The sequence below is a fragment of the Monodelphis domestica genome, chromosome X (assembly GCF_027887165.1).
Source record: "Monodelphis domestica isolate mMonDom1 chromosome X, mMonDom1.pri, whole genome shotgun sequence".
NCBI lineage: Eukaryota > Metazoa > Chordata > Mammalia > Didelphimorphia > Didelphidae > Monodelphis > Monodelphis domestica.
In genome coordinates this window covers 73,434,957-73,450,681 of record NC_077235.1, presented here as the reverse complement: position 1 = coordinate 73,450,681, position 15,725 = coordinate 73,434,957, and the positions used below count along the sequence as shown (strand labels likewise).

General features: G+C 53.0%; 1 protein-coding gene across 6 annotated transcripts; it reads right to left on the bottom strand.

The window, feature by feature from the left end:
- Positions 1-142: 142 nt before the first annotated feature.
- Positions 143-10,728, bottom strand: SRPK3 (SRSF protein kinase 3). 6 transcript variants are annotated; one of them, XM_056809292.1, is made up of 15 exons: positions 9,943-10,728; positions 8,570-8,703; positions 8,069-8,177; positions 7,846-7,933; positions 7,494-7,581; positions 7,098-7,204; positions 6,002-6,035; positions 5,646-5,671; positions 3,799-3,991; positions 3,355-3,708; positions 3,167-3,267; positions 1,996-2,103; positions 1,833-1,902; positions 1,177-1,269; positions 143-744 (listed from the first exon to the last, which is right to left on the bottom strand). In XM_056809292.1, exons 1-15 carry the CDS (start codon positions 10,470-10,472, stop codon positions 560-562), a joined length of 2,220 nt encoding a protein of 739 aa, XP_056665270.1. In that variant the 5' UTR covers positions 10,473-10,728; the 3' UTR covers positions 143-559. The 6 variants fall into 6 exon arrangements, with proteins under 6 accessions (XP_056665270.1, XP_056665268.1, XP_056665269.1 ...); XM_056809290.1 differs by having other exon boundaries at positions 5,870-6,035; positions 9,943-10,726; XM_056809291.1 differs by having other exon boundaries at positions 3,355-3,654; positions 5,870-6,035; positions 9,943-10,724.
- Between the last annotated feature and the right edge of the window lie 4,997 nt (positions 10,729-15,725).

Genomic DNA, 15,725 nt, shown 5'->3' with positions numbered 1-15,725 from the left:
GTTTTCGTAAATGGCCAGTGAGTGTGAGATGACAGGTCTCTGCCTCCCCACGAGGTAGCCAGCTTCTCTCCTTCCTTCTCCGCCCTTCCCTGGACCCCGGCAGACTCTAGGCAAACCCAGTGATAGGACACCAAGCACGATACTCAATAAGAAAAATGATTTTATTGTTTTTTTGTTTTTTTTGTTTGTTTTTAACCTGAGCAAAAAGTTGGGATCAGAACAGAGGGAAAGACTGCAAAACAGGTTGGAAAACAACTAAATCCTTCTCCAGAAACGCTGCTGGCTAAACAGCCCAGCACAACCTTGCACACTAGTTATGGGCCTGAAGGGAGGATGCACCAAGGTTCTGGGAGACGAGGGGGGGGCGGGGCAGGTTAGCTTTGGAAGCCTTCCCCAGCAGCACAGGCTCCAACTGTGCAGGCCTGGTGCTTCAGGATGGGCCAAAGACACTTAAGAGCCAGCCTCCTCCCCTGTCTGGCACAGTACCAAGGCACATTAAAAAAGCAGGCCACCCTCTACCACAGCAAACTAGAGCAGGGAGAACAGGAGAGCCTGGAGCTTAGGAATTAAGCCAGGGGTGCTGGAGGCATTGAGCAGCGGTGGCCCGCCTCTCGGGGATGTACTCCATCATGGGCAGCAGGAAGTCTGTGAATTGGGTTGCCTGTTCCAGGGACCACTCGTACTTCTCCATGAGTACTTCATACAGCCCCCAGTGCTTGAGATTCTTAATGTGACGAAGCTCCCCTAGGAGACAGAAATCACTTAGCCTCTTTCTACTCCCAGGCCAACGGAGACCCCTCGGCTTTGGCTCTGACTTCTCTGACAGGGCTCCCTCACTCCTTGACCCGACAGCCGACTCCTCCCTGCCTTCCTTTACGTCCCACTGGTCCTTCCAGATGTGGTGTCTCTGGCAAAGCCAGCCCAGGGAACGGTGCTCAGCATTTGAGTCCAGACATCCTTGGTGCAGTTAGTGCACAGCCCAGTACTACCTCTGAGCAGAAAGGAGTCACCCACGGGGAAATGGGAGCTCCCAGAAGGGAACCGGCCTTTCTGGGCTAAAAGGGAAAAACCTGGCCTTGCGCCCTGGGCACTACCTGGCTAGAAGGTGGACCTTGGATTCCACCCACTTTCTCATTCCCTCTGGCTTCCCAGAGGCCCTTGTGGTCTGGTCAGTACCTCGTCTAGTGAAGTATTCTCGTGAATAGCGGCCAGAGAGGGCAAAAGCTGGTGGGATGTCTCCGAGGAGTTCCACGATGTGGGCAATGTGATCTGTGAGGGAGGCCCAAGCTGCAATAAGTGCTCTCTCCTTCCCACTTGTCTTCTGTCTTAGAATGAATACCATCAGTTCCAAGGCAGAAGAGCAGGAAGGGCTAGGCAACTGGGACTGAGTGACTTGGCCAGGGGCACCCGGCCTGGGAGTGTCTGAGGTGTCTGGAGCCCAGTTTGAGCCACTGAGCTGCCTAGGCCCCTCCCCACTTAAAAAACAAACAAAAAAAAAACCAACCCTTACCTTCTGCCTTAGTATCAATTCTTTTTTTTTTTTTAATTACAAAAATGAATTACCTTTTTGGAAATAACTTGGTGTCAATTCTTAGAACTTAAAAATATTTGAAAGCCTTTCTGTCTTGGTAAAAACTAGGCAATTGGGGTGGTCCCACAGCTAGGACCTGCCTGTTGGAGGCAGATTTGAACCCAGGACCCTCCATCTCAGGCCTGGCTCTCAGTCCACAGAGCCACCTAGCTGCCCCTCTCCCTCCCATAGTCCCAAATCCTTTTTGTTGTCCCCCAGGTGGTAGGTGAGTCCCGCATCCCTGTCTGTGCACCTCACCCACCTTCATCTCGAGTATAGGATTCCCCGGAGTGGGGCTCAAACAGATAGTCCCCTGTGGCCAGCTCAAAAGCCTGGGATGGGATAAAAGGAACAGCAGCTGAGCTGGCACTCCAGGCCTAAGAGGTGGGCAGCCGTCCACCCGGACACGTGGGGGTGGGTCCTACCATGCAGGCCGTGCTCCAGATGTCTGCCGACGGGCCGTATTCAGCCCCGATGAGCACCTCGATTGCCCGGTACTGTCGGGTCTGAATGTCCTCAGTAAAGTGCTTGTGCTGTGGGAAAGGAAGGGAAGGAGGTTTCCAGAGCTGGCTGGCCGAGACAGAAGACTTGGGCTACTGGCACTGACCTTTCTGGCCCACCCCCAGCCGAGCAGGCCTGCAAGGCCTCAGGATTTCGGCCCCTGAGAAGATGTTCTATAGGGTGTGTGTGTGTGGGGGGGGAATCTAGCCGCCCCCTCCCCTTGAGAATGCTCCATCCACACTGGGAGTCTTTGACCCCCTTTGGGGCCACAGACCCTTCCTAGAATAAGACTTTCAAGTGCATCGATAGCATTGCAAAGGAAACTAGTCCTGTTGAACTCGTTACCAAAATACTTAAAAGAGAAAGCGAAGAGACCTGAGCATCCCAGACTGGCCCATCCACAGCCTGCAATCTAAGGAGCCTGGCGTTCTGGACTTTGGTGTTTGACCCCACCTTTGTTGGTCTTCTAAACCCTTACCTTCTCAGTGTCAGCCCTAAGACAGAGAGTAGCAAGGGCAAGGCAGTTGGAGTTGAGCTAGGAAGTGTCTGAGGTCACATTTGAACCCAGGATCTCCTGTCTCCAGGCCTGGCTCTAATCCACTGAGCCACCTACATACCCCTTGGCCTCGCTATTTTTTATTTTATTTTTAACCCCTTCCTTTCCATCTTAGAATCAATTCTATGTGTATTGGTTCCAGGACAGAAGAATGGTAAAAGCTGGGCAATGGGGGTGAAATGACTTGCCCAGGGTCACTCAGCTAGGAAGTGTCTGAGGTCAGATTTGAACCAAGGACCTCCTGTCTCTGGGCTGACTCTATCCACTAAGATACCCAGCTGCCTCTGTGACCTAGGTTTAGGGGAGCCCTTGGTTGGGATCATACAGCAAAGCCCCAAGATCACATTCCTGTCAGGACTCATAACTTCCAGGCCAAGGCTAAGAAAAGTTAGGAGGCCAAGACTCCCCCAGGAGCACATGCATGATCCATTTCCCATGTGACCTAGGGGACAGCATAGCTGTGACTGCCTAACCACAACTCTGTAGGTCAGAGGGAAGTGCAGTGGGGCCATCCCCTGCCTCCCCAACACTGTACATACCACCCAGCAGGCGTTGCCGAGATCAGCAATTTTAATCTTGATTTTGTCTGCGTTCTGGGGTTCCAGGGGGTTCACCAGGAAGTCTGTGGCATTTAATGTTCCTGAGGGGGGGAGGCAGGAGAGGGAGCTGAAGGGTCTCCACACTGGTGGTGCCTCCTTGGCCAATGCAGCCAGGGCCCCTTACTTACTGTTGCTGAGGGAGAAAAGTCCCCCCTTCTCTTGACGGTTGGAGAAGCCCGACAGGGTGGAGCCTGAGGTCGGCGAGAAGAGGGACCCCGAAAATCCAGAGGTCTGGGAGTCTGGGCTGAAGCCTCTGTTGCCTGTGCGCTGTCCCCGAGGCGGTGAGGAGGAGGCTGGGGAGACCCCTCCGCCTCCCCAGGGGTGACAGCCTGAAGAGGAGGTCAGGCTCTGGGGGCTGCACGCCAGGCTGCCCCCCGAGGCCTCAGCCAGGGTGGTCCCATTGCTGTCGCCCAGCTGTGAGTTGGCATCTGTGAGAGACAGGATGAGCCTTCGTACTTCCCAGCAGATCTCCCCTAGAGATGCTGGATAAAGGCTAGGTGTGATTCGGGACAGGAGCTAGGGGAGGCAGGCCCCTCTCCCTCCCTCCCTGAAGCAGAGGAAGCCCCACTCACATGTGGCCCCCAAAGCTTCATCTGAGTCAGTGTCAGGGGGCTGGGGCAGTGGAGCCAGCAGGCCCTCCAGACCCCTCTCCCCCTCCAGGTCCTCCAGGCGCTGAAGGTCCCGAAGGCGCTCCTCCAGGAGCTGTTTCTGCCGTTTCTGCTTGCGCCTCATCTTCTTCCTCTTGTTCTTAGAGAGTTTCCCATTCTAATAAGAAGAGATGTGCCAAGGTGTGGGAAGGGTAGGGCCTAGAGAGGACAAGAACCCCCTCTGCCTCCCTCCATTGATGGCTCCTACTCAGGGAGCCCCAGATTAGCCCTCTGGGTCCCAACAGAGTTCAGGGTACCTAATCACCCTGCCCCTAATCACATATGTCAATAATAAGAAGTAAGCCAACATCTATATAAGGCTTGCCATGTGTCAGGCACTGTGTTATGGGCTTTACAATGAATGATTAGCTTAGCTTTTCCTCACAACAGCCCTGGAGATAGGTGCTATTATCATTATTCCCCATGTACAATGGAGAAAACTGAGGCAGAGAGGCAGTGAGTTGCCCAGGGTCACATGGCTAATAAACATCCACCGTTGGATTTGAACTGGGCTCCAGGCCCAGCTCTCTGTGTACTGTGGTGTCACCTAGCCACCCATTATGGGGGAATAAGGGGGTTGGATCAGATCACCTCTTTCAAGGGCTAACTCTGCATTGGTGAACCTTTTTGAGATTGTGTGCCTAAACGGCACCTTCAAGATGCCTGTGAGCCCAGAGAGCGGAGGGAGGAAGTGCTTGCACTGGGCTGCTGGACAAAGGGTCGAGGCATGTGAACAATGTCCCCAGGTGCAGTGGAGCAGTCCGGGGCATGCATGCCATACCTTTGCCAACATGGAACTAACTCTATGACCCTGTGAATTGGTAAATTCCCAAGCTCCTCCTCCTCTGTGTCCAGCTCTAGCACTTGGACCAACCACCTCCCCTGCTTTCTGGCCTCAGTTTCCTAGGGGTGGGGAGGTAGTTTCTAGCACTGATGTCCTACAGATTTAGAACATGCCTGCCTAGCCTGGTATGGACTCTGCCTATGTCACACATATCCACCCATCTGCATCTCCCAACAGTAGGCCAGATGGACAGTATCCTGGGACAGCAAGGCTCGTTCCCCCAATGTAACGCTTCTTTAAGGGCTAGATATTATCTTCATTCAAAGATCACTACCAGCTGGATGGAACTGGCCTGGGAAACTGAGTCCAAACAACTGATTCACAAACAAGTTTGTAAACTGGGGGCTGGCTTTAGACTGTACTCCTCGGCTCCCTGAGACTCTGCTCTCCAACCCAGAAGTGTCTTCCAGGAGAGGCCCCTCAGGGGAGAGAAGAGGGCTCAGTAAAGACTGGCTGAATGAATGATGCTCCAAGGCCATTCCTTTTTTTTTTAACCCTCACCTTCCATCTTGGAATCAGTACTGTGTATTAGTTTCAAGGCAGAAGAGCAGTAAGGGCTAGGCAATGGGGTTCAAGTGACTTGGTCAGGGTCACACAGCTAGGAAGTATCTGTCAGATTTGAACCCAGGACCTCCTGTTTCTAGGCCTGGCTCTCAATTCACTGAGCCACTCAGATGCCCCCAAAGGCACTCCTTTTTATCGAGTTCTCAAAAGAGTCAGAGAACTGATTAACAGGACTCAATGGATAAGGCTTTAACCAGTGCTGCCCTCACTCTAGGTTCCTCCCAGGGCCAAGTGGTGGAAAGAAGGGGGACACTGCCCCCAAATCTGGCTTCCCTCATCCCTGCACCTTTAGTACATTCCATGGGAGGAGGACACATGCTCATAAACTCAAAGGCACAGGACAGGTGCCAGGGCGCCAACTTACCATGATCTGCTGGGGTGCAGAGCTCACTAGAGCAGGCCAGGACGACAGGCCAGAGAGAGGTTTGGGGGTGGGGGGAGAGATAGAGAGAGACAGATAGAAAGTTAAGGGAGTCAGATAGATGGGAGAGGGAATTCTTAGACCCCAGGGCCAGGGGCTGGGGGGAAGAGGGATAGGGGTAAGGAAATGTGCCTCCTCCACTCCCCTATCCCCAGCTTAAGTGATACCAGTGTTGCCAGAGATAGGTGGGGCCCCCGACTGCTGCCACAGTGTGGCCTCGGCTGCCAGCCTTCGGATGTAGACCTCACCCACACACAGAAGAATGTTCTCCGGCTTAATGTCGGTATGGATGATCTTACATTTAGTGTGGAGGTAATCCAGGCCCTGCAGCACCTAGTAGTAGAACCAGAAGTGAGAAACCCCATTTTCCCAAGCTTCTCCTCACCCCCTGCAGTGCAGAATCCCAGGCCCACAGATTTAGGGGATGAGGGAAGGAGGGACCACAGGAGGTCATTTGGCCCCAACTCTTCATCTTGTTATCTTGTTAAGGAGTGGAAGACAAGCACAGAACTTGGCCCAGAGTCCTGAGGTCGAGACTCATGGGAAATTTGAGAGAGAGAGAAGACAGATAATCTAGAGCTAATGACAGAGAGATCAGATTACAGAGATCAATAGATGATGTAAATGGTGGATCAATTGATAGACAGACGGACAGAGAGATGGATGAATGGATGGATGGATGGATAGAGACAGAGAGAGAGATAGAAGAATAGAGTGATAGACAGATAAGGCGGTAAAGAGAGGACAGAAATAGATAGACGATAGACGAATAGATGGCTAGACAGACAGATGAAGAGATGGCTAGAAAGATAGATGAACAGGTGATAGACAGGTAGACAGACAGATAAATAAATGATGAGGGCCTAGCTCAACCAGATCCCAGACTATACCACAAATCCAACACTATCAAAACAATTTGATACTAATCTAAAAAATAGGAGAGTTGGTCAAAGGAATAGAGCAGGTGATGGGTATGTTGCAGAAGGCTCCAACAAGAATAACCATAATCCCAACATAATTCCATAACCCAAGAATACAGGATGGGAAACAGGTCTGTCTAAGGGAATGAAGCTGACTCGCCCAAGGTGACATGGAATTAGGGCTCCTGCTCCCCCCTTTGGACTCCAAAGTCATGCCCTAGAGGCCTGGGAGTTTGTGAAGGAGTTGGAGGTGACTGGCCAGGCTAACCAAGAGGCTGATTATGCCCTTGATTTCAGCACACTGAAAGCACGTACCCATTGTGTACAACATAATGCTGTGCATTGTGGAGACTAGAAGAGGTAAGTGAGCAATTACCCTGCCCTGTCGGGCCCTAGTAGAAGTCGGCTCCTAGAGGGCAATAATGGGCTCTTTCTTGGGTCAATGGTACTTTGCGCTTTCCAAAGCCAGTCCTACCTGTCGCATGATGTTCTTCACACAGGGGAGGGGCAGGCCTTGGTAGTTGGATTTGATGATCCATTTGAGAAGCTGGTGGCCCAGCACCTCCAACACCATGCACACATCTGACCAGACAGAGGAGTGAAGGGGCATCGAACTGACCAGCAGCTGAATGGGCCTTCTCAGCTGCACTGTGCCCACCCCTACTGGGAGGGGCTGGATCCCTTCGCGCCCAGGACAGCTTTCCCAAAGGGGCCTCTTAGTGTTTTCCAAACCCAAGGGAATCCTTGGCCACTGATGCCTTCTTAGTACTGCCCCCCTTTTTCTAAACAGGGCATCGATTCAGAAGACATGCCCTCTCCTGTGTGCCTTCTCTAGCTCCCCCTACCCCTGTACCCACACCTCCAAGGATACGGACGCCATTGATTCCTGAAATTCTGAAGTCATCGATGAGCTGCACCACGGTCTCTCTCTTGGGGTCACTGGGATCACTGTCCCGGACCTGGGGGCATTCAGGTACTGATCAAGTCCATGATAGGGGCCGGGGGGCAGGACAGGTCTGAGTTCTCCCTTCCCCCTCTTTGTTCCTCTGGTCTGTATCTCCCCCCCACCCTCTCCACTCCGGCATCCCAGGGCACATGGGGCTCACAAATTCAGACCCTAGTTCAGAGAGAGTCACTAGACATCTGATTGCCTTCTTGGGGTCTAGCAACAGGGCCTAGTTGGGATGGGGGGGACCAGGGCCCCCAAAGCAGTGAGGCCTTACACATTTCAGCAGTTTAATCTCATCCAAAGCAGTCTCAGTGTAATGCACGGCACTCTTCACTACCTTCAGGGCCACAAACCGTTTTCGCCTACAACAGAGACCCTCAGTTAAAGACCAACTTTAGCTTCTCGACCCCCAGATCCAAGGGGGAGGGAGGAGATCCCTCAGGTAGAATCTCTCTATCGGGGATTGGCCAGGAGGGTGTGGTAGAGGGGCCACTCACTGGATATCCCAGCAGAGCCAGACAGTAGAGAAGTGGCCCCATCCCAGCTTTCGCACCACGTGATATCGCCCATTGAACAGGTCTCCAATCTTCACTGGGTAGTAACCACCTGGGGGGAGGGGAAGGAAGCCCAAGGCTCAGAGACAGTCTAGGTGGCCCCCCCCCCCAGCCACCCCTATCCCCCAGGGGCTCTGTGTCTGTCCCAATCTTGGGGACCCTAGTCCAATGGCCTCGAAAGGCTTGCTGATCACCAGAAGGATGGAGCCTCTGTCTCTCCTCTTCTCCCACCCCCCTTAAACAGATGAAGGGCCAGGGACCCTGGGAAGGGGCTTGGGGTGTCAGCTGTGCCCTCCCACCTCCACCCTGCCTCCATCCCTTCCCAGTCTGCAGCTGCCTTTGCCTCTCTCTCTTCATCTGGGCTGCCTGCCTGGGGCTGGGCCCTTCACCCCCACCTCCCCTCCACAGGGAGGAGGCCAAGTTGGCTTTCACCCTCTCCATTACCCCTGCAGTAATCAGTGGGGTCTTCCTGCTCCTCGTCATCAGATCCCAAAAGGCCCTCCAGCACCACCGGGGGTAGCACCCGACCAGCTCTTACCTCCAGATCAGTGAACTCGTGGCCACATACAAGATGTGAGCTTGTTGGTAGGGGCGAGAGGAAAGGCCTCAGCTTACCCTGCTGCCTTCTTGGCCTCCCCCCATGCCTCCCATCAGTGACCAGGGCCATCTCAGCGGGCTCTCTCCTCCCCCGCCCCAGCCCACCCCCTGCCCCCATTCTCCAGGGCTGCCGGCGCACTCGGCTCCGCTCCGCTCCGCCCCCCCTCCCCCAGCCCCCCGAATCCCAGAAGGACGGCTCATTTCAGGATCTGGCCCCGCACGCACGCTGGAGGCTGGAGGCACTCCCCTACCTGTCGCTGCTGCTGCTGCTTGAGCTCATCTCGCCCTCTCCACCACCACACTACACTCTACCTACTCAACCCCGGGGCGGGGGTTACCGGGCAAATCTATTAAGTGATCCCCGTTCCCAGCCTGTGTCTGCACAGCTCGGGTGCTCTGCCCTCAGTCACTTGGCCTAGTCCGTTGGAGGTAGGGGGTGGGGATGGAGTTGACGTCAATTTCTCCTTTTGGAATTTTTTTGGGAGGAGGGAGACCTTATCTCTACTGTGAGGAGAGTGGATTGAGGGGCATTTATAGCTGGGGTGATTTCACTCGGCCGGCCAGGGAAAGGGTTATAAATAGATTCTCAGCTGCTTTTAGGGAAGGGAAAGGTATGTCAGTGGAAAGGTCCCCTCCCCCTACCACCCAAAAAAGTCCACTCTACCAAGTCGCTGAGGGTCCTGGTCCTTTAACTCTTAAAGGTACATACTCCCCGAACGGAGTCTTCCCTAGGCCTAGGCTGGCCGAGCCACCTGAGGTTCTAAAGCCGATCCCCCTGCAGGGGGCCAGGCAGATCGGGCCTCTGGCTGCCTAGCTCCACTCCCTTCCTCCCTCCTTCGCGACCCCTCCCCTCTGACGGAAAGGGGCTCATCAGTTTCTCGGTGTTTCAAGTTCAAGTCTAGGGGGAAAGCGGGGCCAGGCCAGGAGCTGTCACGCCCCCCCTCCCGCCCCTCTCCAGTCCCCTTCGCAATGGCTCTGAACTCCCAGAATCCTCCAGGCCGACGCCGGGGGTCCATCCTGACAGGCCTTGTAGGCCCGGCCGCCGAGCCCCAGGCCCCGACCCCGGTCGGAGGGCTGCGGTTTCCGCGTGGCACCTGCCGCGCCATCACCCGCTCCATCCCCCCCATTCCTCCTCACCCAATCCCACACACCCCCCAGCCCGGGCGATGGAGGATTCCCTCCACAGGCTCCGCCCCCCAGCGGCCCGGCACCGCACTTACTAGAAATTCCCGCGGCGATCCCGCGGTGGAGGCGGGGGCGGCGGCGGGGGCGGCGGCGGCGGGGGCGGCAGGGGGGGCAGCGGCGGTGGGAAGGGTGGAGGGGGCATCGGGAATGGGGAGTTTTGTTGTCGCCGCCGCCGCCGCCGCCGCCGCCTCCCGCGGCGCCTCTCGGCCTGAGCCGAGAGGCCCCCGGAAGGCTTCAGGGCGCTGCACCCCCAGGCGCCGCCGCCCCCAGTCTTCTCCAGTGGCTCCTCTTGGTTCTTCGGCCCCGAGCTTGGGGGCTCGTTTTCTAGGGGAGGCGGGGAAGTGCCGGCCCAGGCCCGGCCTGGCCAGGGAGGGCGGCCGGGGAGTACGTGGGAGCTAGAGCCTCGGCCGCGGCCCCGGAGCCGGCCGGCTCGGCCGGCGGCCGCAACTCGCCGCCCGCGGCCCCGCTCCCAGTTTCCCGCTATGCCCCGGCCGATCTGGCCACGGCCTGTCCAGTCTCGATCCCGGGTCGCTCGGGCCTGGCGCCTGCCTCTGTCGCTGCTCATCTCCTCCGCGGCCTCGACGTCCGTCTGGGCTGGCCCGAGCACACGTGCGCGAGCGCGCCGGCACGCGGACACCCTCTCCCTCGTCGGCCCGGGACACTGGGGCTGGCCCAGGCCGAGGTCCCCGTCAGGGGTGGGAGACGAGGGAACTGAAAGTAGGCCAGAGGGGGGTAACTGCCGGTGCTGGTGGCCAAGCCAGGAACTCCACAGGTCGACCACGTCCCCGAGCCTCTGCTCCGGAGGACTAAAATGGCCCCTCCGGGTACGTCCTCTTGTACTCTCGGCCCCCACACGCCCATCCACCTCCTCGCGCCCATCGGCTCATTGGTTGGCTGTTCGAAACGCCCCGATGGCACTCCCTCATTTTTCGCCCGGAGACCAAATCATTTCCCCGCCCCTTTTTCCGAAGCCTCAGTTTCCCTGTCCGAAAAATGAGTAGGATGGCTCAAATGACCTCATCGGTGCTCCTTCCTGCCCTCCCCCCTCGCCTCGCAGCCCTTTGAATCCCATTACTCCCCCTCAGGCATGTTTTGTTCTAGACTGACTGGATGGCTAGCCACCATTCCTCCCGCGCTCTCTGCGGGGGATGGGCTCCTGGCTGGGGGTGGAGAGGGGGACGTGGCACCTCCAAGCATCCCACTGGCCACGACGGCACCTCCGGACCCCTTTTCTGAGATCTCTGCCGCCCCCTCCCCAGCCCCCGGCTTTCACTCGATCACAAATGTTTTTGGAGTGTATTCGATTTTATCAGGCCTCGCTCCGATTCCCGCTAGACCTCCGCGTCCCCAATCCATCCTCCACCCCGCCGCACTCCCCACTCCCCTCACATTGGACTGACCCAGCAGTGATTGCGCAGAAAAGTCGGTCAATAAACCTTTATTAAGCTCCTATTAAGTGCCTGGAGATAAAAAAAAAGAGACCAAAAATAAAGAGTTCACAATCGGGGTTGGGGGGTGGGGGGTGGAGGGTGGAGGGTGGAGTGGGGGCGGCGACTGGAGGGGGGGCCTAGTACAATGAAACGAGCTGTATAGAGGATAAATAGGAGGTCATCAACGGAAAGGAGGCACCAGAATTCGGGGAGGTCTGCGAAGCTTTCTATAGGCGCTGGGATTTGAGTTGGGACTTAAAGGAAGCCGGGGAAGGCTGTAGTCGGAGCGAAGGAGAGAGAGCATTCCAGGCAAGGAGGACAGAGCGGCGGAGCTGAGAGGGCGTGGCTTGTTGCGGAGCATCAGGGGGCTGATGTCTTCGGTTCGAAGACTAGGTGTTGGGCCGGGCGGGGGGCGGGGGGCGGGGGGGGGGCGCAGTTTAAGAAGACTGGGAAGGTGGGAGGTTGGCCTATGCGCAAGGCTTTGGGTGCCAAACTGAGCACTGGTATTTGATCTTGGTGGCAATAGGGAGTCCGTGGAGCTTTATGGCGGGGAGGAGGCAGGACGGGGACTACTTCAGGAAAATCACTTTGCTGGCATAGACAGAAGAGAGAAAGGGGCGAATTCGAAATGTTGCCAGGGGAAAATCGTCTGGCCTTGGCAAGCTTGGATGCGGGGGTGTGAGCCGAAGAAGTCGATAAGAACACTTGAGTTGCGAGCCTGGGGGATTGGGACAATGGCGTTACTGCTTGTCCCAGCCTCGATGATGTATCTGGAGGGGAGGAATGGGCAGCCTATGGTGTTCTCTACTCCCTCACTTTTTGTCCTAAAGCTAGAACTCCCCTACCCTATGTCTGGACACATAGTGATGGGGAGGGGGCTGGGAAGGTGAGGAGTTCATTCCCCCTCCACTTCGTTATTTATTTGTTTCTTTAAAAGTCTTTTCTTTTCCCTGCTACATTTAATAACAATTCTCAGCACACGTTCTCCAAAATGATGAGATCCCCTCTCCCCTCCTCCCTCCCGGAGAGCAAAATCAAAATACGTTTATTGCCCATAATACTCACGTACAACGCCAATCCCCCAATAAAAACACGAATGAGAGAGAGGGGGGAAATGGCGTGCTTGGATCTGTATGGAGAGTCCAACGGGTCATCCCCTGGAGGGGGATGGACTCAGTCACTGTGTTGCTGAAAATAGCTAAAACTCACCCAGTTGGTCCTCTTGCAGTTCCTGTGGCCAGTGTTCTCCAGGTCTGCTTCTTTCACTCTGCAGCCCTTCATGGCTTTTCATTTCTTGTTTGTTTGCTTCTAGTAACAAGACTTTATTTGACCAGTTACGTGTAATACTTTCCCACACAAGTTTTCTGAAGTTATAAGATCCAAATGGCCTCCTGCCCTCCCTTTCCCCGTCCCAGAGAGTAAGCAATTTGATCTGGATTATCCATGGATTATCATGAACAACATTCCTCCCCCCCCCCCCATCTTTTTGCGAGAATGCTGGTGGAAAACCCAAATCCCCCAATAAAAACATGGAGGAAATAAAGTGAGCTGTATTGAGAGTCCAGCAGTTCTTTCTCTGGAAGTGGATAGCATTCTCTGGCATAAGTCCTTGCTAATTGGCCTGGATCATTGTATTGCTGTTAGTAGCTGAGTCCATCACAGTTGATCATCCCACAATATTGCTGCCACTGTGTCCAACGTTCTCCTGGTTCTGCTCCTTTCACTCTGCATCAGTTCATGGAGGTCTTTCCGGTTCTTTCTGAAATCATCCAGCTCACCATTCCTTACAGCACAATAGTATTCCTTCTCCAACAGTTTGTTCCTCTGTTCCCCTATTGATAGACCTCCCTCTAGTTTCCAATTCTTTGCCACCACAAAGAGAGATGCTACAAGTACTTTTGTACAAGTAGGTCCTCCCCCTTTTCTTGATCTCTTTGGGATACAGACCTAGTCATGTGTTGCAGGACCACACTTTTATGGCCCTTTGATCATAGTTCCAAATTGCCCTCCAGAAGGGTTGGGTCAGTTCACAACTCCACTAGCAATGCATTAGCATTCCAATTTTGCCACATCCCCTGCAACATCTGTCATTTTCCTTTACTGTTATATTGGCAAATCTGAGAGGTGTGAGGTGGTACTAAGAGTCTGTATCCTAAAGAGATTTTTTTTAAGGAGAAAGGACCTACTTATACAAAAAGTTTTACAGCAGCTCTCTTTGTGGTGGCAAAGAATTGGAAATTTAAGGGATTTCCATCAATTAGAGAATGGCTGAACAAATTGTGGTATATGATGAGAATACTATTGTGCTAAAAGGAAAAATGAACAGGATGATTGCAGAAAGAGCTGGAAAGACCTCCATGAACTGATGCAGAGTGAAAGGAGCAGAACCAGGAGAACATTTTACACAGAGACGGATATACTGTGGCACAATTGAATGTCATGGACTTCTCTACTAGCAGCAATGCAATGATCCAGGACAATTCTGAGGAACTTAGGAGAAAGAACCGTGGGAGCAGAAACACAGAAGAAAAACCACTGCTTAATCACATGGTTCGATGGGGATAGGATTGGGGATGTAGACTCTAAACGATCATGCTAAATGAACATGTAAAACCCATAGGAATTGCGTGTCAGCTATGGGAGGGGATTGGTGGGAGGGGAGGGAAAGAACATGAATCTTGTAACTATGGAAAAATACTCTAAATTAACTAATTTTAAAAAATGCTCTCCGCCGCCAGAGAAAGAACCACTGGAGTTAGAATGCAGATCAGAACATATGATTTTTCACTTTATTTCATTTGTGTTTTTATTTTTGTACTTTGGTTTTATGTGAATATTCCTTTCCAAAAAGAACATATGGAAATGTGTTTTGCATGATAATACATGTATAGACCCAGAAAAATAATTTATTATAGAATTTTGCCACAGGAAAAATGTGCATTTTTCTAATCAAGAATGATTTAAAACATGTTTTCGTATGAGTAGTGATAGCTTTCATTTCTTTTTTTTTTTGTTTTGCAGAATTTTATTTTATTTTTATCATATTTCCACATATTTTTACAATCTTTGGTACAAGGATAGTATAGGAATAGATTCAAATAGATTCAAAATAAAAACTATCTTTAAAATCTCAAAAATGAATAATATCAAAAATTCAAAAGTAGAAATTGGATAGAGGAAGGTTTTGTGTTAAATGCTCATCAGCATCTTAGATTCCTTCTGATCTTAGCCAAAATATCGCCTTAGATTTATCGCTATATCACTCTTAAATTTCACCTTGAGTGAAAGCTAGCTTGTTGGCTAATTGTCAGTTGTAGTTTGACTCAGTTGGCTATCCACGTTCCTTTTTATGTATTTATTTAATTTAGAATATTTTTCCATGGTTCATGTTCTTTCCCTCCCTTCCTCCCTCCCCCCTCCCGATAGCTTTGATTTCTTCCTCTAAAAACAGCTTGGTCATATCCTTTGCCAATTTGTCAACTGGAGAATGATTTGTATTCTTAGAAATTTGACTTTGTTCTCTATTTGAGAAATGAGATCTTTATCGGAGAGATTTGCCGTAAAAGTGTTTCCAATCTAGTGTTGGAAACTTCTAATCTCCCTTACGTTGGCTTTGTTTGTACAGAAGCTGTTTAATTGAATATAATCAGAGTTATTCCTCTTATAATACTCTATCACCTCTTGTTTGGGCCCAAGTTCTTCCCTTCTCCTCCATAGATCTGACAGTGAAACTATTCTCGGCTCCCCTAATTACTTTGCTTGCGGTATCACTGTGTCTCCATCATCCATCCATTTTGACCCGAGTTCAGCTCTCGCTTCATTCAAAGGTATTTTATTTTCCCAGTTGCACATAAAAATCATTTTGCCTGTTTTCCAAGATGAGAAGATCCGAGCCCTCTCCCTTCTTCCCCTCCCGCCTCCCACTTCAGGCCCAAGACGTCTGCTGGACATCCAGTTTCAGATGTCTGAAAGGCAATTGGTTGAAGAGGGCACGCAGAGGGTTAGAGCAGGACAGGCAGATTTGGGACTTGGCCATAGAGCTATGGTCCTTACATCCATGGGAGCTGAGGAGGTCGGCCAATGGACAGGACCCCCAGGGACACCTATGGCTAGGGGACGGGATGTGGAGGAGGATCTGGCAGCGAAGACAGAGAAGGAGCACCCAGCTAGCCCTCTCCAGTCCTTCCCAACTCCCAGCAAGGGTGTTCTCGGCCCCAGCTATCTATTGCTACTGACTAAGTAGGGTCAGGACTACTTCTGGCTCCCTCCCCCGGCGCCCTTGGGCCCAGAAACAGGCCTCCAAAAGGGGGAAGGAGAGTCCTCCTCAGGACACTTCTTGAGAACTGCCTGTCCTCCAGACCCTCCACAAACATAAACTACAGACCAGA

What these genes read in the sequence shown, in the direction of transcription:
- SRPK3 (XM_056809290.1), bottom strand. Translation starts at nt 10,472, where the DNA reads ATGAGCAGCGACAGAGGCAGGCGCCAGGCCCGAGCGACCCGGGATCGA. An exon ending in TTCAGGAATCAATGGCGTCC is followed by an intron (nt 7,205 to 7,493) that starts GTATCCTTGGAG and finishes CTGTCTGGTCAG; the next exon opens with ATGTGTGCATGGTGTTGGAG. An exon ending in ACCTATCTCTGGCAACACTG is followed by an intron (nt 5,672 to 5,869) that starts GTATCACTTAAG and finishes GGCCTGCTCTAG; the next exon opens with TGAGCTCTGCACCCCAGCAG.